The sequence below is a fragment of the Saimiri boliviensis genome, chromosome 6, assembly GCF_048565385.1.
Source record: "Saimiri boliviensis isolate mSaiBol1 chromosome 6, mSaiBol1.pri, whole genome shotgun sequence".
Taxonomy (NCBI): Eukaryota; Metazoa; Chordata; class Mammalia; order Primates; family Cebidae; genus Saimiri; species Saimiri boliviensis.
The window spans coordinates 72,685,142-72,711,705 of record NC_133454.1 but is presented as its reverse complement, the minus strand read 5'-3'; the positions used below and the strand labels follow the sequence as shown (position 1 = coordinate 72,711,705).

At 38.1% G+C, this 26,564-nt stretch overlaps 1 protein-coding gene and 2 non-coding genes across 6 annotated transcripts in view; all 3 read right to left on the bottom strand.

Moving 5' to 3' along the window:
• Positions 1–26,564, bottom strand: part of FCHSD2 (FCH and double SH3 domains 2) — a 299,879-nt gene that overhangs the window by 24,025 nt on the left and 249,290 nt on the right. For 3 of the 4 annotated variants that reach the window (XM_003923427.4, XM_074400964.1, XM_074400965.1), the window contains one exon: positions 6,586–6,747. The exons of the other annotated variant lie outside the window; for it this stretch is intronic. In XM_003923427.4, coding sequence (XP_003923476.1) covers positions 6,586–6,747 — 162 coding nt within the window. The remainder of the gene's footprint in view (positions 1–6,585; positions 6,748–26,564) is intronic. 4 annotated transcript variants of the gene reach the window in all.
• On the bottom strand, positions 8,223–8,329 carry LOC120364741 (U6 spliceosomal RNA). The gene has a single exon (XR_005579889.1). It is a non-coding gene; the product is annotated as a U6 spliceosomal RNA (small nuclear RNA).
• LOC120364743 (U6 spliceosomal RNA) lies at positions 10,732–10,838 on the bottom strand. Its single transcript, XR_005579891.1, has one exon. It is a non-coding gene; the product is annotated as a U6 spliceosomal RNA (small nuclear RNA).

The following is a 26,564-nucleotide window of genomic DNA, read 5'->3' as shown; positions in this document are numbered from 1 at the left end:
ATATTACAAACAATTTTGTGTCAATAAATCTGACAACTTAGAAGAAATGGACAAATTCCTTAAAATTATCAAAGTTCACTCAAGAAGAATAACCTTGAAAACTCTGTATCTACTAAAGAAATGGAAACTGTTTTTTAAAAAACTTCCAAAAGAAAACGCCAGGACCAGACAACAGCTCTGGTGAATTCTACCAAACATTTCAGGAAGAAAAACTCCATACTATTCTATACAAGGCTTCCAGAAACTTGAAAAGGAGAGGGTACTTTTCAAGTATTTGGAGACAAGCATTATAACAAAACCAGACAAGAACATTACAAGGAAAATCAATGGAGATGCAAGCATGCTTATCAGAGTCCTAACAAACCAATTCCAATCAATATACAGAAAAGACAGTATATCATGAGCCCAGTGGGGTTTACCAGGAATGTGAAGCTGGTTTAATATTTGAAAAATCATCAGTGCAATTAAACCATATTAGCAGACTGAAAAAGAACCCTTTGACAAGATCCAACATCCATTCTATTAGCAAACAAAATAGAAACAGAAGAAACTTCTTTAACATGATAAAGAGCATCTACAAGAACCCTACTGCTAACTTCATACTTAATGGTGAAAGACTGAATGCATTCTTGCTAAAAGTTTAAGGACAAGGCAAGTTGACTCTCACCCCACTTCTGTTCAGCAATTTTACAGTAAGAAGGAAAAAGTAATTCAAATAGAAAAGGAGTAAGTAAAACTGTATTTGCTGGTTACATGATTATATAGAAAATCCTATAGAATCTACAAAAAAGTTACTAGAACGAATAAGTGAGTTTAGTAAGATTGCAGGATATAAGATCAATATACAACAATCAACTGTATTTTTTATAGATTAGCAGTGAACAATTAGAAATTGAAATTTTAAAAATCATTTATAATAGCATCAAAAGTTATGACACGGGTAAGTCTGACAAAGGATGTGCAATATCTATATACTGAAAACCACAAAACATTGCTGAGAGAAATTAAAGTACTAAATAAATGATGAAAGTATATTATGCTCATGGATTAGAAAACTAAATACTGTTAAGATGGCAATTGTCTTCCAGTTGATCTATAGAGTCATCATAATCCTAATAAAAATCCTGATAGGCTTTTTGGGGTAGAAAACCAATTTTTAATTCATATGGAAATGCAAAGGACCTCGAATAGCCAAAATAACTTTGATAAAGGAGAAAGCTGGGGGACTCACATCACCTGATATCATGACTTATTATAAAATTATAGTAAGACAGTGTAGTACTGGCATCAAGCTGGACAAATAGATCAATGGAGAAGAACAAAATGCAAAGAAATAAACCCATACACACATGATTAATTGTTCGTTCGTTTGTTCTTTGTTTCTCTCTCTCTCTCTCTCTCTCTCTCTCTCTCCCTTTCTCTCTCTCTTTCTCTCTTCTTTTTTTGAGACAGTGTCTTGCTTTGTTGCCAGGCCTGGAGTGCAGTGGCATGATCTCACCTCACTGCAACCTCTGCCTCCTGGGCTCAAGCAATTCTCCTGCCTCAGCCTCCTGAGTGGCTGGGATTACAGGCACCTGCCACTACGCCCGGCTAATTTTTTGTACTTTTAGTAGAGATGGGATTTCACCATGTTGGCCAGGCTGGTCTTGAGCTCCTGACCTCGTGATTTACCCACCTTGGCCTCCCAAAGTGCTGGTATTATAGGTGTAAGACACCACACCTGGCCTTTTTTTTTTTTTTTTTTTTTTTTTTTAAGAGACAAAAGTCTTGCTCTGTTTCCTAGGTTGGAGTAAAATGACACAATCATAGTTCACTGTAACCTTGACCTTCTGGGTTCAAGATATCTTCCTGCCTTAACCTCCTGAGTAGCTAGGACCACATGAATGTACCACAATGCCTGGCTAGTTGAAAACTGTCTTTTTTTTTTTTTCTTTAAGAGACAGGGTCTACTATGTTGCTCAGGCTGGTCTCAAACTCCTGGCCTGTAGTGATCCTCCCACTCAGCTCCCAATGTGTTGGGATTACAGAGATAAGCCACTGTCCCAGGCTTGATTAACTGATTTCTGACAACAATGCAAAGGCAATTCAGTGGAGAAAGGACAGTTAAAAAAAAAAAAAGTTCAAAAACGGGACAGTTAAAAACAAAAAACTCTGACTTACTCTGTTTACCATACTAAAAAATGAGCTCATGCTGAATTATAGATTTAAATGCAAAACCTAAAACTATACAACTTCCAGAAGAAAACCTAGGAGAAAATCTTTATGATCTTGGTTTTAGGCAAAGATTTCTTAGCTACCACACCAAAAATAAGATCCACAGAATAACAATTGGTAGGTTGGATTTCATTAAAATTAAAAATTTGTGCTCTTTGAAAGGCATTGTTAAGGAAATGAAAAAATAAGCCACAGACTAGGAGAAAATTATATAAATCAATTATCTGATAAAGGATTTGTATAAGGAATATAAACTCTTAAAATGCAATAAAAAGAAACAAACCCAATAAAAACTAAACAAAGATTTGAACAGACACTTCACCAAAGAAAATATAAAGATGCAAACAAATATATGAAAAGATGCTCAATATTATTAGGGAAATAGAAATTAAAATGACAATGATTTACAACATCACACTTATTAGAATGTCTAAAGTTAAAAAGACTGACTGTACTAAGTGTTGTCAACATTGTGGAACAACTGAAACACTAATACCCTATTGATAGGACTGTAAAATGGTATAACCACTTTGGAAAACAGTTTGTCAGTTTCTTAAAATGGTAAATATATACCTATTGTTTATGACCCAGCCAAAGCATATGATCACAGCAGTTTCATGAACTCCTTATTTTACCCTTGTTTCTAACATCATTATTCAGCATGGTCTTCACAATGAGTAGAGTCAGAATTTATATACAACTCTGTAGATGTTCATACTCTTAGGGAGGCTGTACAACAGGGTAGACTGGCAGTTTGCTTTTGTACATTAGTTGGCGAAAGTAGCTGAAAACAGGGAAGTGATGTTAACATTATCAGCTATAGTTTGAGAATGTAAGAAATAAAGTAACAGGCTGGGCATAGTGGCTCACAAATAAAAGAGAAGAATAAAAATATGGGCTGGGTATGGTGGCTCATGCCTGTAATCCCAGCACTTTGGAAGGTCAATGTTGGCAGATTGCTTGAGCCTAGGTGTTTGAGACTAGCCTAGGCAACGTGGTTAAAAATACAAAAATTAGCTGGGGATGGGGGCATGTGCCTGTAGTCCCAGCTACTCAGGAGGCTGAGGCAGGAGGATCCCTTAAGCCCGAAAGGTTGTAGCTGCAGTGAGCCATTGACAGTGCCACTACACTCTAGCCTGGGCAATAGTTGTTTTGTTTCCAAACAAACAAATAAACCAGCAATGCACATTATGTTGTCCACCATAAATATACATAGTTTTATATCAATTAAAAAAATAAAATAAGGAAATACACCATATTGCTACTTTTGCTATTATAAGGACAGCTCTACTAATCATTTTCTTCTGTATTGTATTTTCCAAATTTTTTCTATAATCTACTTATATAACTTTTTCTATTGTAAAATTAATATAATTTCAAAAGTCAGATTGTCATTTTGGTATGGCTTTTGAGTAAGAGAAGCAGGACAATTAAGACAAGGGAGGGCAAGTGACACGGGCTGATGGAGTGGCTGGCAGCAATCTAACAGGGGAAGTTGCAGGCAGGCTCCGGCCAACTGCAACTGAGTTAACTGTGTCAGTGGACTGTTTTCCTTTAAAAACAATGTTGGGGCTGGGCGTGATGGCTCATGCCTGTAATCCCAGCACTTTGGGAGGCCGAGGCAGGTGGATCACGAGGTCAAGAGATCGAGACCATCCTGGTCAACATGGTGAAACCCCGTCTCTACTAAAAATACAAAAAATTAGCTGGCCATGATGGCTCGTGCCTGTAATTCCAGCTACTCAGGAGGCTGAGGCAGGAGAATTGCCTGAACCCAGGAGGCAGAGGTTGCAGTGGGCCGAGACAGCGCCATTGCACTCCAGCCTGGGTAACAAGACTGAAACTCTGTCTTGGAAAAAACAAACAAACAAACAAAAAAACCCCAAAAAACAATGTTGCTATACTCTGGTATTCCTTTCTTCCAGTCTTACATTCTATACCATAGCATGATACAGAAAGCAGAGTTAATACCTAAGTAAGTATAGTTCCTTCCTTATTCTATAATATGTCTTTTTTAAAACACTTATCTTCCACAGGGCACTTTTCAGTTGCACTATTAAGGTCTAACGGTAGTATTAATCATGTTTTCCAGATGACAAATGCTTTTGTTGGCACCTGTAATGGAAGAAATAATTTGGCCTCTAGAATGTGTATTTCTGTTTCATGTTCCTCAGCCAGCCAGCTGTCAGTATGAAGAGATACAACCCCCTCTAAATAATTTTAGTGCTATTATTTAAAAGCGGATTAAATAAATATGGGTCCTCATTAAGCTATTTTGTGCCTACGTCTCTCCTTTATTTATATTATTAGTAGATCTTCCACAAAATGTAATCTCTCAGTTGAAAGATGCAGGCTCCATAAGATTGACTAGGGGGAAGAAAAACGTGGGATGGGATTGCAAAATGCTTTCTTCACAGAGGCCATGACATGTTTCTAGATGAGTGATGTCTCTAGACATTCTCAAAAATACTCATTTGTTGAATGCTTACCACTACTGTACTAGGCACAGCTCCTTCAGACAGGTCTCAAAAATATTCATTTATTCAATGTTTACTACTACTGTACTAGGCACAGCTCCTTCATTCCCTTCACACTGAGAACAGCCCTTTTTCTTTATCTCCTGCTAAAATTCTTCATGGACCATCTCAAATGACATATCCTCCATACAAGTGGGCCTGGAATTTGCTGTCATCAAAAACTCTACAACAATCTGAAGTAGACTGGCATTATGAAGGTGCAATAGTAGGAGATATTCCATGAGATGGAGAAACTCTGTTTTTGTTTTTGAGATGGAGTTTTACTCTTGTCACCAAGGCTGGAGTGCAATGGCGTGATCTTAGCTCCCTATGACCTCTGTCTTCTGGGTTCAAGCAATTCTGTCTCAGCCTCCCGAGTAGTTGGGATTACACATGCCTACCACCACAACCAGCTGATTTTTGTATTTTTAGTAGAGACGGGGTTTCATTATGTTGGCCATGCTGGTCTCAAACTCCTGACCTCAGATGATCTGCCTGCCTTGGCCTCCCAAAGTGCTGGGATTATAGGCATGAGCCACCATGCCTGGTCAGAGCAACTCTGTTCTAATAACAACTAGGGAAGCACTTGTAATTCCAAAGTCAAGTGGGTGATGTTTCTTTTTCCCTCCAGCTAGATGAATATTAATAGTGAAATAAAAATAAAGCTTCAGCAGATTGTTTTTTCTTAAAATGTACACCCACACACAATCCTTTTTAAATGTGCAAGTATATTCTCATTAGAAAATCAGAATGTTATGTGAAAAAATAGACAAAACTTCCAGGAATGTTTTAAAACTTTGGCCAGTTTCTCTAGCAAGACTGCCTGGTATCTGAAGAGCACAATCATTTTAAAGAGGCACTATGAAGATAGTGGGAAGTTGGGAGATTAGAGTTCTAGCTTTTAGTTTGCCACTATTCCATCTACCTACTTGCCCATCCATCCACCATTCATTCCTTCCTTCAAAAAATATTTAAGAACCTACTATGTGCCAGGCACTTTGCTGTGCAGAGCAGGGAACCAGAAAGATATGGCAATTACATTCTAGAGAGGAAGACAGACAATAAACAAAAGAAAACAAATAAAGAAGGGAAGTTCAAACTGCAATAAATACTATTAAGGAAATAAACAGGATGACAGAGAGTAATGGGCGAGGAGGTGACAGTAGGAATTACATTAGTCTGACTAGCGAGGCATCACACATCCACCTATGTAATATCAGGCAAATCATCCAACTTTTTTGGTACTTAGATATCCAACATGAAAAACTAAGGTTGAACCAGATGATATCAGAGTGGAAAAAGCCCTGGACTTGAAGTAAGAAACTTAAGCTGTGTCCTGGCCTTGTCTCTAAAACTCACCTAAACTCTATATGAGGAGAATATGAAAGCTTAACAGTTTTCAAGATCTGAAGTCACCTTCAGACTAAGCCCACACACTAAGAAGAGCATTCCTTTCACTTCTTTAAGACTTTGTACAAATCTCTGGATGTTTATTTTCATTTTTCACTAAAGAAGACCTCCAAGAACTTCAGAGACACTAGATTGCTTTCTATTCTATTACTTACAGACACAAGCATATTTATTTTATGAATGGGATAATGAGTTTGGTATATGGGCATTGATAACCCAAACAGTGATAATACATTCTTCATTACACATTAAAAAAATACACCCATTTTTTCCTCTCTTTCTTTTCCTGCAATAATTTTAAATCAATTAGTGATAGGCCGAAGAATAAAACCTAAACCACTAGCAAACTATTATCTTTTTAAAAAACTTTGGTTATTAAGTTTGGCTACAGAGTCAAAGCATCCTTCAATGAAAATCAACTTATATCCAAGAAAAGAAATTGTACCGAGTGTAAAGTGCCATTACTGGTCACTGCAGGAGGGCGGGCCCATCGCTCATTTTCCAGTTCTTCCATTACTTGGTTCATGGCACTCTTTAGCCATGTGTCCACAGAAACACCGATCTGCTTTAGCAGGTCCAGCCGGGCTTCAGCTTTCAATTTAATTATCTAGAGAACCAAGAAAATGGTCAGAAATCAAGGCTTTTTATTATTCACAATAGCAAAGATAGGGAATCAACCCAAATGCCTATCAATGATAGACTGGATAAAGAAAATGTGGTACATATACACTATGGAATACTATGCAGCCATAAAAAGGACAGAGATCATGTCCTTTGCAGGGACATGGATGGAGCTGCAAGCCGTTATCCTCAGCAAACTAAGGCAGGAACAGAAAACCAAACATCGCATGTTCTCTTCTAAGTGGGAGCTGAACAATGAGAACATATGGACACATGGGTGGGGGGGAACAACACACACTGGGGCCTGTTACGGGGTGATGGGTGGGAAGGGAGAGCATCAAGATGAACAGCTAATGGATGCTCGGCTTAATACGTAGGTGATGGGTTGATCTGTGCAGCAAACTACCATGGCACATGTTCCATGATTACTTTTGCATCACCCTAATAACAAACTTTCACACGTATCCCAGAACTTAAAAGTTGAAGAAAAGAAAAAAAAAATTAGCTAGGCATGGAGTCATGGGCCTGTAGTCCCAGCTACTCAGGAGGCTAAGGAGGGAGGATCACTTGAACCTAGGAGAGGGAAGTCGCAGTAAGCCGAAATCGCACCACTGCACTTCAGCCTGGGGTGACAGAGCAAAAAAAACTGTCATGAAAATGTCGTGAAAGGAAATTACTTAACAGGAAAAGAATCATACATGATCCTATCAGTCTTGCATGGCAAATCTTCTCAAGGCTTTGTTCACATGCAGACATATTTTTGTACAACTCTATTTACTGTGGCAATGAAACTCAGCTTTTACTTTTTAAGTTACCATTTGTTTGTTTTGTTTTTTATTTTTTTGAGATGGAGTCTCACTCTGTCACCCAGGCTGAAGTACAGTGGTGCAATCTTGGCTCACCACAACCTCCACCTCCCGGGTTCAAGCAAGTCTCCTGCCTCAGCCTCCCTAGTAGCTGGGATTACAGGCACACACCACCACACCTGGCTACTTTTTGAATTTTTAGTAGAGATGGGGTTTTGCCAAATTGATCAGGCTGGTATTGAACTCCTGACTTCAGGTGATCCACCAGCCTCAGCCTTACAAAGTGCTGGGATTACAGATGTGAGCCACCACACCCAGCCAAGTTACCATTTATCATAAACTTCTTGTTTATATCCCTATCAAAAAAAAAAAAAAAGAAATCAAAGCTTTTCCCTTCAAATTAATTAAGTTCTTCCTAATCTATTAATTAGAACAATCTTGATATTCACTACCAATTCTTCCCCGGCACAGACACTAATTTTTCACTTGGATCAGGGCAAGAGGAGAAGGGAAGAGAGGGGAGATAGTGAAGAAGGAAGAGGGAGGGTAGTGGGTAGAAGGAGGAAAGAGAGAGAGAGGCAGAGAGAGAGGCAGAGAGACAGAGAACATGAACAAAAGAAATGAATCAGGGCCTCCTAACGATGGCATACTTGCCTTAAATATGGACTGCTTCATGAATTTGTGTGTCATCCTTACACAGGGGCCATGCTAATCTTCTCTGTATCATTCCAATTTTAGTATATGTGCTCCTGAAGCGAGCACATACTTGCCTTTTGACAAGGGCACAGTAATGATGATAAATCAAATATAGCTTGTGAATAGGAAAAGATCAAGAGTGATAAGGTCTGTTTCCTTTTCCTGTCCTAAGACTGCCTCAGAACATCCCAAAATCCAGCATTTTCAGTAGCCTTCTAACCCATCTCCTGGACTTTGTCTTCTCTTCTGTAATCCATCTTTTATAGTCTGTGAACGACCTCATCATGTTGCTTTCCTGTTTAAAAACTTCCATGACTTCTATCTAAAGAATTAACTAATTCTTAACCAGGAACAAAAACATCTTTCACAATTTGGCTGAGTTATTTCCTTCTACTACTTCTTTCTTCAGCCCCTATGCTCCCACCCCACTGTCCCACTTGCTGTTCCTCCGATCTGTCACATGCTCACAAGCCTGTGTGGATGCCCGTCCCTCTGTAAATGCCTTCTCATTGTTTTTTTGATGCCTGGTGAGTGCTTATCTATCAACAGTCCATTCAAAATATAAACCTTTCCACGAAGATTTTTCCAAGTATTTCTCCACCGTCCTTAGGCAGTTAATAACTCCTTTTTCTCTGCTCCTGTAGCACTCTATATAGATCTAATTATAATGTGATAGGCACTAAATTATAGTTAGCTATTTAAGTATGCCTGTTTTATATAATTGGGGCTCCTTTAAGACTCGAGCACTAACATTCAGCATTCAGCATTATTCTCCTGTTATATGTTCAGTAATCTTTTTTTGAGATGGAGTTTTGTTCTTGTTGCCCAGACTGGAGTCCAATGGTGCAATCTCTGCTCACTGAAATGTCCACCTCTCGGGTTCAAGCGATTCTCCTGCCTCAGCCGCCTGAAGAGCTGGGATTTCAGTGCCACCACACTCAGCTAACTTTGTATTCAATAACCTTTTTTGAATGAATATTCTATGTAACAGCACTTCTATTTTTCCAAGAAAAGACTGAACAGGCTCTATCAATTCAGATGAAATTAATTTTGAAATACTGCCATTCAATGATACTGAGTTATAAGCTACTGTGTCTCTTTAATAATAATACTTTTTAATATTAAAGGACTTCTCTCTAATAATTCTAACATTCTTCAGCACAAGCTTAAAGAATTCCCCCTTTGACCTGGCTGCCTTTATTAACTTGTTTGTTGACTAACAGTAGTATCTTTGCTTTTAAACTAAATTTATGATGTAGCTGGTAGAAACAGTAGAGATTGAGAATAAAAAGTTCCTATTCTCCAAACTCAAGAAAGGGAGTAACTGTTTATTCTTTAGCCCTTGTTCCATAAATCATCAACGAGTAACCACAGAACCAGTTTTAAACCACTCCTGATCTGACAGTAACTGTTGCTTTGCTCCAACAGCCATGCCTCTGAAACTCGGCCAATCTGTGACAGTTTCTGCTTCTGCTAGTTCTCCAAACTCTAAACACGAAGGCTAACAGTGAGCCAATCCCTTAAACGTTCCTAGTTTTGGAAATCTGTCAATCCCTCACATCCAAGCTTCTCAAAACCCTATATAACAACACTTGCTTTGTTCAGACAGAATGTGTTTTGTGTCATTCTCTTTTGCTTAGTAATACATTCAGCCTCATTGTTTCATATACGCAAGTGCTGATCTCTTCCTTAACATTTAAGGTTCCACTAAGTTAATTTTGAGGACTCTCAGTTGGTGGCTTTCTGTGGGGCTCCTGGAAAAACAAGTTAGAGCTGGTGCAGTAGCTTGTAACTGTAGTCCAAGCTACTCAGGAGGCTGAGGAAGAAGGCTCGTTTTGGCCTAGGAGTTTGAGGCGGCAGTGAGCTATGATCATGGCTGTGAATAGATAGCCACTGTACTCCAGTGATACTTTTTGGTACACAACCCACCCTTTTTTTTTTTTTTTTTTTTTTTATGAGCTAGAGTGGTCACTTTTTTGCCTAGGCTGGTTTCAAACTCCTGAGCTAAAGCAATCCTACTGCCTTGGCCTGCAAAATTGTTGAGATTACAGGTGTAAACAGCTGTGCCCAGTAGGTATACAATTTTGATTTCTCTCTGAATTCTCTGCTTGGGGAGTTGATATGAAAAACGATTTGTGTTCTGACTTGTTTCACTGAGCTTTCTTTGCTGAATTAATATTTTTATCTTAATGTTTTTAAGCAAATAGATTTTTTTTTTTAAATCGAGGTAAAACTCATATTATCTAAAATTTGCTATCTGAATCATTTAAAGTGCACAATTCAATCGTTTAGGGTACCATATAAATCTTTATATAAGGTAACTGAAATTTTTGGCTTAGAAGCATTCAATTTGGTAAATACTCTTATAAAAATCTGCTTATTCTTTTCATAATTTTTTTTGGTCAAATTTTATTGACATATAGCTCAGATGACAAAGATCTTTTGGTATACAACTTTTTTTTTTTTTTTTTAATATGGAACGCTTCACGAATTTGCGTGTCATCCTTGCACAGGGGCCATGCTAATCTTCTCTGTATCGTTCCAATTTTAGTATATGTGCTGCCGAAGCGAGCATTTTTCTTTTTTTTTTTAGGACCATACAATTCACTCATTTCAAGTTTGCAATTCAATTGCTTATAGCATATTCATAGTATATGCAACCACCACCACAGTCAATTTTAGAATATTTGATCACATTCAAAAGAAACACATACCATTTACCTATTGCTCCCCAAGCCCCTATTCTCTGCAGCCCTGACAACCACTATTCTACTTTCTGTCTATAGATTTGCCTATTCCAGACATTTAACCTACGTGAAATAATAGAATACATGGTCTTTTATGAATAGCTTCTTTACATCTATGTTGTAACATGTATAGCATTTCATTCATTTTAATGGCCAAATAACATTCTGTTGTGTGGATATACAACATTATAATGTTTATCCACTTCTCAGTTGGTAGTCATTTAGGTTGTTTCTATTTCTTGGCTATTATGAATAATACAGATTTTCGTGTGGACATGTTTTCATCTCTCTTGGGTATATACATAGGACTAGCATTGCTGGATCATGAAGTAATGCTAAGTTTAGCCATCTGGGGAAATACTAGACTGTTTTTTAATGTGGCCACATCATTTGGTTTCACCAGTAGGGTATGAGTTTCTCCACATTCTGGCAAACACTTGTTACTGTCTTCCTTTTGATTCTAGCCATCCTAGTGGGTGTAAAGTGGTATCTTACTGTTGTTTGCATTTTCCTGATAACTATTAATGTTAAGAATCTTTTTTTTTTTTTTTTTTTGAGACGGAGTTTCGCCCTTGTTACCCAGGCTGGAGTGCAATGGCGCGATCTCGGCTCACCGCAACCTCCGCCTCCTGGGCTCAGGCAATTCTCCTGCCTCAGCCTCCTGAGTAGCTGGGATTACAGGCACGGGCCACCATGCCCAGCTAATTTTTTGTATTTTTGGTAGAGACGGGGTTTCACCATGTTGACCAGGATGGTCTCGATCTCTTGACCTCGTGATCCACCCGCCTCGGCCTCCCAAAGTGCTGGGATTACAGGCTTGAGCCACCGCGCCCGGCGCAATGTTAAGAATCTTAAAGCTGGGCACGGTGGCTCACGAGGTCAGGAGTTCGAGACTAGCCTGGTCTACATAGTGAAACCCTGTCTCTAATAAAAACACAGAAAACTAGCTGGGCGTGGTGCTTGTAATCCCAGCTACTTGGGAGGCGGAGGCAAGAGAATCACTTGAACCTGGGAGGTGGAGGTTGCAGTGAGCTGACATCGCACCATTGCACTCCAGCCAGGGTGACAAGTGTGTGACTTTGTCTCCAAAAAAAAAAGAATAATTTCATGTGCTTATTTATTGGTCATTCGTACATCTTCTTTGGAGAAATGTCTATTCAGATCCTTTTCCCATCTTTAAGCTAAATAATTTCTTTTCCTTTTTATTAGTAAGAGTTTAAATGTATTCTAGAAGAAACTCTCTTAGCAGATACATGATGTGCAAATATTTTCCCCCATTCTGTGGGCTATCTTTCATTTTCTTGATAGTGTCCTTTGAAACATGAAAGTTTTAAATTTTGATGATGTCTTTTATCTAGTCCTTCTTTTGCTGCTTAGGCTTTGGTGTTAGCTAATCCAAGGCCACAAAGAGTTACCCCATGCTTTTTTTTTTTTTTTTTTTTTGAGATGGAGTTTCTGCTCTTGTTGCCCAGTCTAGAGCACAATGGTGTGATCTCAGCTCACCGCAACCTCTGCCTCCTGGGTTCAGGCAATTCTCCTGCCTCAGCCTCCTGAGTAACTGGGATTACAGGCACGCGCCACCATGCCCAGCTAATTTTTTTTGTATTTTTAGTAGAGACGGAGTTTCACCATGTTGACCAGGATGGTCTCAATCTCTTGACCTCGTTATCCACCTGCCTCGGCCTCCCAAAGTGCTGGGATTACAGGCTTGAGCCACTGCGCCTGGCCTTTTTTTTTTTTTTTTAATAAGTTTATTAGCTTTAGCTGTTACATTTAGGTGTTCATTTTGAGTTAGTTTGTGTATATGATAAAAAGTGGGGTTGTTAAGATAATTAACTGGAAGGTCATTAAACTGAGGCAGCTCCAACATTCTGGGTTCCTATATAAGCAAACCAAAACTCAACTCAGTATAAATGGTAAAACAAAACTGAAGCTTGATCAATCAAAAACTGCCAACTACCTTCTAATTAGAAACTTTCCACTGGAATGATCCAAAAAAAGTTACTACTGTGCCACTTTAACCAATCAAATATTTGCTTTGTTTGCTTCTGAGTTCACCCTATAAAAGCATTCCTCTGGCATTCCATTGGTGGAACCCTGAACTGCGTATGATCTGGTGCTGCCCAATTAATTATCACTATTTTCTCAAATAAGAAAAATTTAAAGTGCCTAAGTTTATCTTTTAACAGGGTTAAACTTCTTTTGAATATAGATATTCACTTGTCCTAGCACCATTCTAGTTTGCTTTTGTTTTTTTAAGAGACAGGGTCTCACCGTTGCCGAGGCTGGAATGCAGTAGTATGATGAGAGCTCACTGTAGCCTCGAACTGCTGGGCTCAAGTGATCCGCCCACTGCAGCCTTCCCAGTAGCTAGGACTACAAGTGTATGCCACCATGACCAGCTAATTAAAAAATTTTTTTGTAGAAACAGCCATCTCACTATGTTGCCCAGGCTGGTCTTGAACTTCTGGCCTCTAGTGGTATTCCTGTCTCAGCCTCCCAAATGCTAAGATTACAGGTGTGAGCCACTGTGACTGACCTCTAGTATTCATTTTTAAAAAATGAAATTTATTTTTGTTTTTTAAAAGAGTAAACAAATTCTTTCTTAGAAATCACATATGCAAGTCATTTTGTTGCTGAAGCAGAAAAGAGAGAAGTATTCAGTGCATTCTAGGTTTTAAAGTAGCTATTCAAGATCTAGTTTTTATAAGATTTATTTTGTCAGTATTTTACCAAACAAGCGATAAACATGGTATTTGCCAACTCAGATTTAGACTGCGGTTCCAGAATCAAACACTGCTAACTTCCCTTTAGGATTTCAGTTGCTTATAAGTTAAAAATTGTCTAAAAGCAGAACTTTCTAGTGTTTTCAAATGAATTTTCATGATTTGCCAACTGATTAAAAATTTTCAGAACATAGCTCTCTGTAAACTTGATGGCATTCCAGATACTACTTGACCAAATCATTTTTGGAACCTTTAAAGAGGTAGAGCTTTTAAAAATAATATTTTTAAAAATCCAGCTCTTTTAGGATACATAATCTTGGTTTATAAGCACAATTACCTAGATTTTAACACAAAATTTAACATAAGCATATATAAGTGTCAAGCTATAGTTGAATTTATGAAATTTTTTGATAGTTTTAAAGCCTGTAAATCTAATTTGGACTTAATTCATTTGCCTTCAACATATCTCTTCCCTACAGACTAGAACTGTGTGTATTACACTACTGTCTAGGACAGTGCTTTACTTGTAGAATAGCATCAATAATGGTAGATAATAGTACTTGGTAAATAAAAGATACTACTCCATCTTTGGTACCTTAAAAAGAAAAAAAAGCTCCAAACAGCTTTTATCATATGTACTAGGAACTGTATCATCTTGTATTTCATTTAATCCAGAAAGCAATTCTAGGGGTCAATATCATAAACTCGATCTAGCTAACTATCATTTATTTGACAGGGTCTCACTCTGCTGTTCAGGCTGGAGTGCAGTGGTGCAATAATAGCTCACTGTAACCTAGAATTTCTCCTGAGTAGTTGGGACCAGAGGCACATGCCACCACACCTAGCTAATGTTAAAATTTTCTGTAGAGGTGGGGTTTTGCTATGTTGCCCAGGTTGGTATCAAACTCCTGGCCTCAAATGATACCCCTGCCCTGGCCTCTCAAAATGCTGGAATTAGAGGTGTGAGTCACCCTGCCTAGCCCTGACACTCCATTTTACAGATGAGAAAAATGATTTAATCAAGGTCACACCAACTGTGGTAAGTTGTTATATTAAAGGTTCCCAAAGAATCATGCTTCCTGGTATCTATGCAGTCCACTCCCACCATGATTCTGGCCTTGTCCATGTGATTTGCTAGTGGGGCATTTGCCAATTTAATGGAAGCAGAGGACCCTCAGTAGGTGGACTGGACTTCTTGAAATATGCTGTCATCATGCTGGGGAAGTCCAGTTTAACCTATATGCTGACGAAAGACCACACTGGGAAAAGGCCCAACAATCCCAGCTGAGCCCAGCCTTCAGGCCCATCATCTAGCCAAATGTAATTTCTTGAGTAATCTCAGGCAAAATCAGCAAAAGAAATGACCAGATGGCCTGGTATGGTGGCTCACTTCTGTGATCCCTGCATTTTGGGAGGCCGAGGTGGGAGGATTGCTGAGCCCAGGAATTTGAGGTTTGAGACCAGCCTGGGCAAAATAGCGAGACTCTGCCTCTATAAAAATAAAATATTAGCTGGGTTTGGTGGTACATGCCTATAGTCTCAGCTGCTCGGGAGGCTGAGATTGGAGGATTGCTTGAGCCCAGGAGGCTAAGGCTGCAGTCTGGCCTGTGAGACAGAGTGAGATGGTCTCAAAATAAAATAAAATAAAATAAAATAAAATAAAATAAATGCACAGTCAGCACCCAGAATGGTAACAGATAAGATACCAGTTGTTTTTGCCATAAAGTTTGGGGTGGTTTTCAAAGGCAGCAACAGATTACTGTGTTTGAATGATGTAATCTCCAAGTATTTGGGCATTTTCTAGCCACTGTTCTGTTATAGATTTTTAATTTAAGTCTAATTAATCAGAGAACTTATTATGTATAATATCAATCCTTTTAAACTTATTGAAACAGGTTTATGGTCCAGTTTATGGTCTTGTCGAATGTTCTATGTGTACTTTGAAAGAACACATATTCTACTCATATGCGGTAGAGTGTTCTATGAATGCCAATCAGGTAAAGTTCATTAACGATATTGTTCATCTTCTATGTCCTTACTGATTTTCTATCTTCTTGTTCTATTACTAAAAGAGGGACGGACGCTGAAGTCTCCAACTACAATTGTAGATTTGTGTATTTCTTCTTTCATTTCTGCCAGTTTTTGCTTCATATATTTTGTAGCATTATTATTATATATACATCCAGGACTGTAATATATTCTTGACGAAATACCTTTAAAAATCATTATGAATTATCCTTCTTAATATTCCTTGTTCTAAAAAGTATTTTGTCTAACATTAATATAATCACTTCAGGGTTTTTTTTTTTTTTTGAGACAGGGTCTCACTTTGTTGTTCAGGCTGCAGTGCAGTGGTACAATCATGGCTCAGTGCAGCCTCAACCTCCTGGGCTCATCCTCCCACCTCAGCTTAGCCTCCTCAGTAGCGGGGACTACAGGTGTGCACCACCATGCCCAGCTAATTTTTGTATTTTTTGTAGAGACGGGGTTTTGCCACTTCAGTTTTTTAATGATTAGTGTTTGTTCTCCTGTGATAAGCAACAGCTAAAATTTCTCCTGGATTTTCTGCCTTTCAGTTATTGTTTCCTGCCAAGCTCCTTGGAGTCTCTGTTCCACCTATGTACTCAGGTATCAGCCAAGGATTTGGAAAGGCTTTCCAAATGACATCCACCTTCAGGCCAGTAAGATGGAGGTTCTGCTTAAATTCTGGTTGTGCTGCTCCTCGAAGATGCAGAACTATATAATGAAAATGTCACCAAGTATAGTCCCATTCTTTCCAGGAGAAATTCTTCTCCAGGTTTTACATGCTTTATATCATCTTCCAGTTCTATTAAATACTTTTTGTTTTAATATTTTTACCACATATTGTCATCTAAAATAATTAGTCTTATATAAGCTAGTACCCCATTACAAGAAGCAGAAAATCTTTGAGATATATTTATTCTATATTCTAAGAGAATTATAAAGAAGTCTAAACTTTCACTCAATACTTTGCTATTAATAGCAATATTCATGTTGTAGTTCTGAAAGTACTTAATATATACTGCAGTTATTATTCTATAACATACAAAGCAAGATGGGCATGGTGGCTCAGGTCTATAATCTCAACACTTTGGAGGCTGAGGCAGGCAGACTCAAGACTAGCCTGGGAACTCAAGAGCCCAGGAGCTCAAAACTAGCCTGGGAAACATGGGGAAACCCTGTCTCTACAAAAAATGCAAAAATTAGCTGGGTGTGATGGTACATGCCTATAGTCCCAGCTATTTGGGAATGGAGGTGGGAGGATTGCTTGAGCCTGGGAGATGGAGGCTGCAGTGAGTGCCACTGCACTCCAGCCTGGGTGACAGAGTGAGATCCTGTCTCAAAATAATTAATTAATTAATTAATTAAAAAGATATATAAAGCAAATAACATATGAAAATATGATTAGGAATAAAACTTTTTAGTGTAAGAGGAAAAAAGACATAAACATATGTAAAATCAAAGAGGTTTAATAAAATCTCTCTAGCTGGGCATAATGGCATGCACCTGTAGTCACGACTACTTTGGAGGCTGAGGCAGGAGGATCGTTTGAGTCTAGGAGTTCAAGGCTGTAGTACACTATGATTGTGCCTTTGAATAGCCACTGCATTCCAGCCTGGGAAACATATTGAGACCCTGTCTCTAAAAATAAATAAAATCCCTCTAATTGTCCATTTTAATTGGAAATATCAACACAGACTCATGATTTTAAAAAGTTGTCTCTAGCTCTAACAACAAAGAAAAGATTAAAAAAAAAAGTAATACTTAGAACAATAAGTGCCTTCACAGCCCAGGCTTTAGTGTCTAAATACCATTTTCTATTAACAGAATTGGAGCTTCTTGGAGAAACAGCTAATTCTAAGTCTAGACAGGAAAAACACAAGGCGAACTTGTGATAACTTGTGCTAGAAAGAAAGTGTTCAAGAACTAATGGGGGTAATGTCAAAAGTACACGGAAGTCAGCTGAATGAACTCCCAGTTTTAGATAATACACAGGGGAATTCAGATTATATGGGACTTAAAATGACCACTGAAATTGATAATACACTAAATGGATAAAAATGTATAATAAGTTGAAATGATGTCAGGTGAAAGTCCAGGAGGAGAGGCAAATAATAACCACCAAGAAAAGAACATCTACAGTAGAGCTATGAACTGAAAAATTCTTAGAGCTTGTACAGGGTTAGAAGATATTACAACTCTGTGGTGGCTCACACCTGTAATCCTAACACTTTGGGAAACCAAGGTGAGCAGATCAGCTGAGGTCAGGAGTTCAAGACCAGCCTGGCCAACATGGTGAAACCCATCTCTACTAAAAATATATTTTAAGGCCGGGCACGGTGCCTTACGCCTGTAATCCAAGCACTTTGGAGGCCAAGGTGGGCGGATCGCCTGAGGTCGGGAGTTCAAGACCAGCCTGACCAATGTGGTGAAACCCTGTCTTAAAAAAAAAAAAAATTAAAAAAAAATTAGCTGGGTGTGGTGACAGGCACCTGTAATCCCAGCTACTTGGGAGGCTGAGGCAGGAGAATTGCTTGAACCCAGGAGGTGGAGGTTGCAGTGAACTGAGATCATTGCCACTGTACTCAATCCTGTGAGACAGAATGAGATTACTTTAAAAAAAAAAAAAGATACTACAACTCTATCTAGTCAGAGTTGAGAGAAGTTGGTGGATACCTATGGCATTAGTACAGGGCTAATTTATCTCTAAATTTATGTCTACACCAACCCAAACAAAGTTCAAAAACAAGATTTAAAATGATCAAACTGATCTGCAAGTAACTGACCTGTAGCCAAAACAAAACTCAACAGTCTTTATAAGAAGAAAATAGAATCTAGAAAGTGAATAACCAAACAGTCACTATCTCTAGATTCAGTAAAACTTTAGTAGGTATTTGAAAAGCAGAAAAACAAGAGCCATGAGAAAAATCAGTCAACAAAAAGAGTGAAATGAGAGATGATGGAATGAGGAGAAAGAACTTTAAAATTGCTATTATAAACATTCTTAGAGGTTTAAAGGAAAACATGAAGACAGGAATGAACTGGAAGATAAAGAAGAACCAAATAGAAATTATAGAGCTAAAAATATAACATTTGAAATAAAAATTCACAAGATGGCTTTAACGGTATAGCTTATACACTATAGAGAAAATACCCATAAGTTTTATAGACACTAATAATAATTCATCAAACTGAGACTGAGATAAAAAATAAGGCTGAATAAAAATGAGTGGAATGAGCTTTGCACGACATGTAGGATAGTATCCAGTGATTTAATATTTGTGTAATTGGAATCACAAAAGAGGGCAGAAAAGACATATCAAGACATAATGGGCAAGGTGTGGTGCCTCATCCCTGTAATCCCAGCTACTCAAGAGACTGAGGCAGGAGAATCGCTTGAACCCAGAGGCGGAGATTGCAGTGAGCAGAGATCGTGCCACTGCACTCCAGCCTGGGCAACAAGAGCAAAACTCTGTCTCCAGAAAAAAAAAAAAAAAAAAAAAAATCAAGAAAGGAATCCTATTTACAACAGCTACCGAAAACAAAACAAGCCAAAAAAAAAAAAAACCAAAAACAAACCCAGGAATAAATTTAACCAAGGAGGTGAAAGATCTCTACAAGGAAAACTACAAAACACTGATGAAAGAAATTGAAGAGAACACAAATGAATCCATGCTCATAAATCAGAAGAATTAATATTGTTAAAAGATCATACTACCTAAAGCAATCTATAGGTTCAGTGCAATTGCTATCAAAATCGATTACATTCTTTACAGAAATAGAAAAAAAATTCTAAAATTTATATGGAACCACAAAAGACAATGAACAGCCAAAGCAATTCTGAGCAAAATAAAGCTGGAAGTAACATACCACTTGACTTGAGTAACCAAAACAGCATGGTAGTGTCATAAATACAGACATACAGACCAATAGAACAGAATAGAGGCCCCAGAAATAATGCACTTACAGCCAACCAATTTTCACAAAGATGCCAAGAACTTGCACTGGGGGAAGGACACCCTCTCTTCAAAAAATGCTCCTGGGAAAACTGAATATCCACATGCCAAAGAATGAAACTAGACTTCTATCTCTCACCATACATAAAAACCAGCTCAAAATTATTAAAGACTGAGAACATAAGACCCAATATTATGGCTGAGCACAGTGGTTGTTCATGCCTGTAATCTTAGCACTTTGGGAGGCTGAGGTGGGTGGATCGCTTGAGCCCAAGAGCTCAAGATCAGCCTGGGCAACATGGCAAAACCCCCATCTCCATTAAAATTAAAACAACAGAGGTGAAGGGATCACCTGAGCCTGGGGAGGCCAAGGCTACAGTGAGCTGTGATCATGCCACTGCACTCCAGCCTGGGCGACAGTGACACCCTGTCTCAAAAAACAAACAAACAAAAAAACCATAGGGGAAATGCTTCTGGACATTGGTCAAGGCAGATTTTATAGCTGAGACTTTAAAGCCACAGGCAACAAAACAAAACATAGACAAATATGACTATATTAAATTAAAAACTCTATGCAGCAAAGGAAACAATCAACAGAGTTAACAGATGACCCTACAGAATGTAAGAAAATACTTGCAAACTATTCATGCAACAAGGGACTAATATCCAGAATATACACGAAACTGAAACACCTCAATAGCAAAATACCATGTAATCTTATTAAAAAGTGCCCACAGGATCTGTAACCACTTTTCTCAAAAGAAGACATAATAACCAATAGGTATATGAAAAAATACTCAACATCACTTATCATCAGTAAAATGCAAATCAAAACCTGATATCAAAACTAAAATCAGATATCATCTGACCCATTAGAATCACTGTTATTAAAAAGACAAAAAATAACAAGTGCTAGTGAAGATGCAGATAAAAGGGAACTCTTATGCACTGTTGTTGGGAATGTAAATTAGTACAGCCATTATGGAAAATAGCAAGGAGGTTTCTCAAAAGACTAAAAATAGAACTACTATATGATCCAGTAATCCCTCTTTTGGGTATCCAAAGGAAAGAAAATCAGTATATCAAAGTCATACCTTCATCCCATCTTTATTACAACACTATTCACAGTGTCCACGATGTAGAATCAACCTAAGTATCTACAACGAATAAGGTAAATGTGATATATGTATGCAATGGAATACTATTCAGCCATAAAAAATAATTAAATCCTGTCATTTACAGCAATATGAATGGAACTGAAGGTCATTGTGCTAAGTGAATTAAGCCGGGCACAGAAAGACAAATATCACATGTTCTTAATCATGTGTGGGAGCTAAAAAATGTTAACAAAAGAAGTAAAGAGTAGAATGATGGTTATCAGAAGCTGGGGAGGATTAGGGGGAAGGAGATGAAGAGAGATTGGGGAATAGAAAGAAGCAAACAGACAGATGGAATAAGTTCTAGTGTTTAATAGCTTAGCAGGGTGACTATAATTAATAATTTATTACATATTTCAAAATAACTAGAAAATTTGAAATGTTCTAAATACAAAGAAATTATAAATCTCTGAGGTAATAGATATCTTAATTACTCTAATTTGATCATTATACATTGTATGCATGTATCAAAATACCACATGCACCCCATAAATATGCAGAATTATTTTGTATCAATAAAATATTAAGAAGCCAAAAAAAGAAAATAAAGAGTGCCTAAATAAATGGAAAGACACATCATGTTCATGAATTAAAAGACCTAATATTGTTGAGAAGTCAATTCTCCTCAAATTATTTGTGGATTCAATGCAATCCCAATCAAAATGCCCAGTTTTTTTTGCAGAAGCTGATGGCAATGAGAATAGTCCAAGTAATTCTATAACAAAAATAGTGTTGGAGGAATTATGTTATCTGATTTCAAGACTTATAATGTCATTAAGACTGTGATACTGGCGTAAGTACAGACATATAGACCAATGGAACTGAATACAATCTAGAAAATATTCACACATATATGATTAGTTGTTTTCAATATAGGTGCAAAGGTAATGGGAAAAGCATACTCTTTAAACTATGATGCTGGAACAACTGGCTATCTGTATAGGAAAAAAACAAAACAAAAGAAAACCATAGGCCGGGCACGGTGGCTCAAACCTGTAATCCCAGCACTTTGGGAGGCTGAGGCGGGTGGATCACGAGGTCAAGTGATCAAGACCATCCTGGTCAACAAGGTGAAACCCCGTCTCTACTAAAAATACAAAAAGTTAGCTGGGCATGGTGGTGCGTGCCTGTAATCCCAGCTACTCAGAAGGCTGAGACAGGAGAATTGCCTGAACCCAGGAGGCAGAGGTTGCGGTGAACTGAGATCGCACCATTGCACTCTAACCTGGGTAACAAGAGCGAAACTCCGTCTCAAAAAAAAAAAAAAAAGAAAACCATGACCCTTAACCCTTAACTCATAACAGACTTTAGCAATTCAACTTGAAATGTTTAGCATCATAGTCCACAAAGAAAAGCTTAAACTATTTAACGCTTCTAGAAGAAAACATAAGAGAATATATCACAGCCTTTATCAGGTGAAAATTTCTTAGAACATAAAAAACAATAATCATAAAGGACAAAATTCATAAATTAGATCTCATCAAAAGTAAAAGTTTCCAATCTGAAAAATGAAAAGGTAAGCCAAAGACTGGAGAAAATACTCACAATACATGTATCTAAACAATGACTAGCATCCAGAAAACATAAAGAATTGCTATAACTCAGTAATAAGACCAATCCAAATTTGAGCAAAAGATATTAACAAATACTTTACTAAAGGGGATATATGAATGGCCAATAAACTTATAAAAAGATGTTCAGCATCATTAATGTTACTAGTCTGTAGTCAAATGCAATTCAAAACCACAGTGAGATACCATTACACATACACTCAAATGGCTAAATTTAAAAAGCCTGACAAGTCAGGGGCAGTGGCTGATGCCTGTAATCCCAGCACTTTGGAAGGCCAAGGGAGGCGGACTGCTTGACCTACGAGTTCGAGACCAGCCTGGGCAACATGGTGAAATCCCATCTCTACAAAAAAAAAAAAAGAAAAATTAGCCGGGCATGGTGGTGTGTGCCTGTAGTCCCAGCTACTCAGGAGGCTGAGGTGGGAGAATCGTCTGAACCCAGAGGTTGAGGCTGCAGTAAGCTGAGATCATGCCACTGTACTCCAACCTGGGTGACAGAGTGAGACCCTGTCTCAAAAAAGAATTTTTTTTTTTAATGAGTTCATAATAATACTCAAGGAAAAAAAATACCCATTTATATCTGCTGGAGGTGACTAGCACTTGCTAACAGCAAAGAGGAAAGAAAGATCTTTATCATGGAAAGATCTGGTAGCACACCACCTTATTAAGTGACTACTCTTAGTATCATTAAGAGCGGGACAACTTGATATTATGATTATGTGATGAAAAACATTAACATCATCTATGAACTATTTTGCCTAAAATACTAACCTGCCTCTAATCAGATCTTAAGACCTAACTTCCATTTTACAGAACACAATTAATTCGTCTATCTAACAAACACATAAAGCCAGTATTGCAACATACAATAGTTGAATCTAGATGTTAGGAAATACATGTTTATTATTCTTTTTTTTTTTTTTTTAACAGTGGTCAATGTGCAACATGTTTATTCTTCATATTTTCTGTATGTTTGAAAATTTTCAGTAAAAAATGATGTAAGTGATTAGTCAAGAGATCTGCTAACAGTGTGAATACAGTGAAACCTCACAATAATAGGCCCAGAGGTAATGTAAATTTGGAAATAATGTGATTAGAAATATATCTGTATCTATCTGTATAGATGTAACTTACTTACTTAGAGATAGAGTCTTGCTCTGTTTCCCAAGCTGGAGTGCAGTGGTCCAATCATGGCTCACTGCAGACAGACCTCCCAGGATCAAGCCTCTGCCTCCCAAGTAGCTGGGACTACAGGCACATGTCACCACACCCAGCTAATTTCTTTTCATTTTTGTAGAGATGAGGTCTTACTGTATTGCCCAGGCTGGTCTCAAATTCCTGAGTTCAAGTGATCTTCCTGCCTCAGTCTCCCAAAGTGTTGGAATTATAGGCATGAACCACTGCATCTGGCCTAAAATTTTTGTTTTAATAGCAGTGTCACTCTTGTTATTAACTTTGAAATAACGAGGCCACACATTTTATATAACCAGCTTTATCTCTTTTGTATAGGTATTTATAATAAATAAATAATTATCAAATGAAAAGAGAAAAATCAATGGAGATGATACATAGGCAGAAGAAAGGAAAAGGGTATGTGCAGAAACCATTATTGTTAATTCCTTTGAAGACTCTCATGGTCTAGTCTATCCAAAAATTTTATTATTATAATCCTGTAAGTACCACCCCAATAAATATGCCCTCATATTTACTGGCTAATTTTAGTTAGGCTATTTTTTGTATCTGGTAAGTGGAAACCAAGTGAGAGATTATTTTATGCTAATAATAAAATTAATTAAATGCTACAGATATTCAAAAAAGAAAATAGATCTGCTATCATGGTTTTAGCATACTATATTCCACATTTTTGGAGAAAACTATCTGTGAGAATGCAGACATAAAATTAGAAGAGGTAAGACGTCGTGTGACAAGAATTTCACTTCATGTTTTTAGTTTGAAACTAACAAACACAGTCTAGTTTAGCACACTATGGAAATAATAGGTCATTTGGCCTAAATAAAGACTCTGTGCGCCTGATACCCACTACTGCTACTACTAGGGATGGTGGTAGGTTTGGTAGAGTTAGGGTACTGGTTGGTGACACCACACATGGAGTCTAGAAATGGAAAATACACAAAATATCCTTCAGAAAATCTCTGACATTTGTCTCAAAATAATTACTCCTGTTCCACCAAGGTTCTGAAAAACTGGCTTCATCTAGAGCATGGAGAAATGAACAGGAATGACTCTTCTACCAAAGGCCAGTGTTTCTTGGAGTAGGCGAGGGCTTGCCAACACCACTTGGCCAGCACCCTAGGACAGTGGTTTAGCCATGACCCTGAATTCAGAGAGGAAAATGACTAGTAACTGTACACCCTGCCCTCCTCACTATGGAGGTTGTTGATTAGACTGTGCCAGGAATGAAGTGGAAGTGGGGTTACTAAGGTTTTTCCAGCCCAGGCAGATGGCAAGCCTGTTCTGATTCAGATCACTTCAATGGGGCTGTGCCAAAAACATGCTTATATTCTCTATGCTTGCCTACACTGTCTCTCCCTTTACCCCACAACCAGTGAAGCACTTTCTCAAAACCTCTAGAGTTCTAAGGGAGTGTTAGAAAACCACTAATTTAGATAAAACTTAAACCAATGCAGGGATTCCTTGTATGGGGAATCCCTATTTATTTCCCTGAAAGATATGTGCCCAGAATCTTCTCACACACTTACAGGCTGCACTATGTCCCGGGGTGCTTATTCTGTCTTTGGGAAGATCTGACTATTAGAAAGTATTTCTCAATACTAAACTCACATCTGCTTCCTTCCTACCTTCATCTTTTGGTTCAAGTTCTAACTCTTGAAGTTGCATGACATCAATCTGATCTGCTATCCCCTTTTCTCTGACTAATCAAATACTATTGATCCGCCAGTATACATCTTAAGTCTACCTCTTCCTTGTTACCTCCACAATAATCCCCCCTAGAGTGATTTCTGTGTCCTCTGGGTTCTTTAACTACACTTTATGCACTACTTCTCAGCACTTACACTTTACCATCTTAGTTACCTTTGGCATTCTTTATGCCTTTCTAACAAGAACATAATCTTTTGATGGCTGAAGGGTGTCAGTCTTTCATATTTACCTCCATAACCCTTTAACACGTTGCTGCTGAGTAGATAAAAGTGTGGGCACAGGTCCTCCATGAACTGGCCCTAACTACGGTGAGTTTACTTACTTTCTACCACATTTCCTCATAAAAATCCTCTACGTTAGCTGGGCGTGGTAGCCATGCCTGTAATCCTAGCACTTTGGGAGGGCGAGGTGGGCAGATCACAAGGTCAGGAGATCAAGACTATCCTGGCTAACATGTTGAAACCCCTTCTCTACTAAAAATACAAAAAATTAACTGGGTGTGATGGTGCACGCCTGTGGTGGCGCTACTCGGGAGGCTGAGGTGGGAGAATTGCTTGAACCTGGGAGGCGGAGATTGCAGTGAGCCGAGATTGCACCACTGCACTCCAGGCTGGGCGACAGAGCAAGACTCGGTCTCAAATCAAAACAAAAAGTCCTCCACTTTAATCACACCCAGCTACCAAATTACACGCTGTGTCTTCCTCATTTGCTAATATTTTCTTGTTTCCTATCTCAACCTCTCCCTATGTACAGCAGGGAGTACCTATGAACTCTAAACACTATACGTAAAATGTACATTTTTGTGTGTGGGAGAGAATGTTTCGTATAACTCTCAAAGGTCTCGTGACTCCATAAAAAATTAAAATCCACTATTATAAAATTTTTCCCATCTCTGCTTAACCAAATCTACCCTATTCCTAAAAGCCTAACTCATGCCCCTGGATCCAGGGAACCTTCCATATGGGGGAGATTTCCTAAGCTCTGAACATGTATATAGATCTCACTATATAAGGAGATAGATATATCTAAATTGATATATACATATGTATATATCAATTTTTCTACCATTAATTTCTGTGGTTTATTATGTACCTTGTAGAAATTTTAAAGTTAGTGTCTTCACTGTGACTTAAATCTGTGTTTAATGTTACATGACTGTAAACTTTATAGCACATTCAGTGTCTTTGTGTTATAGCTACTGCCTTCCATAGAGCAGATACT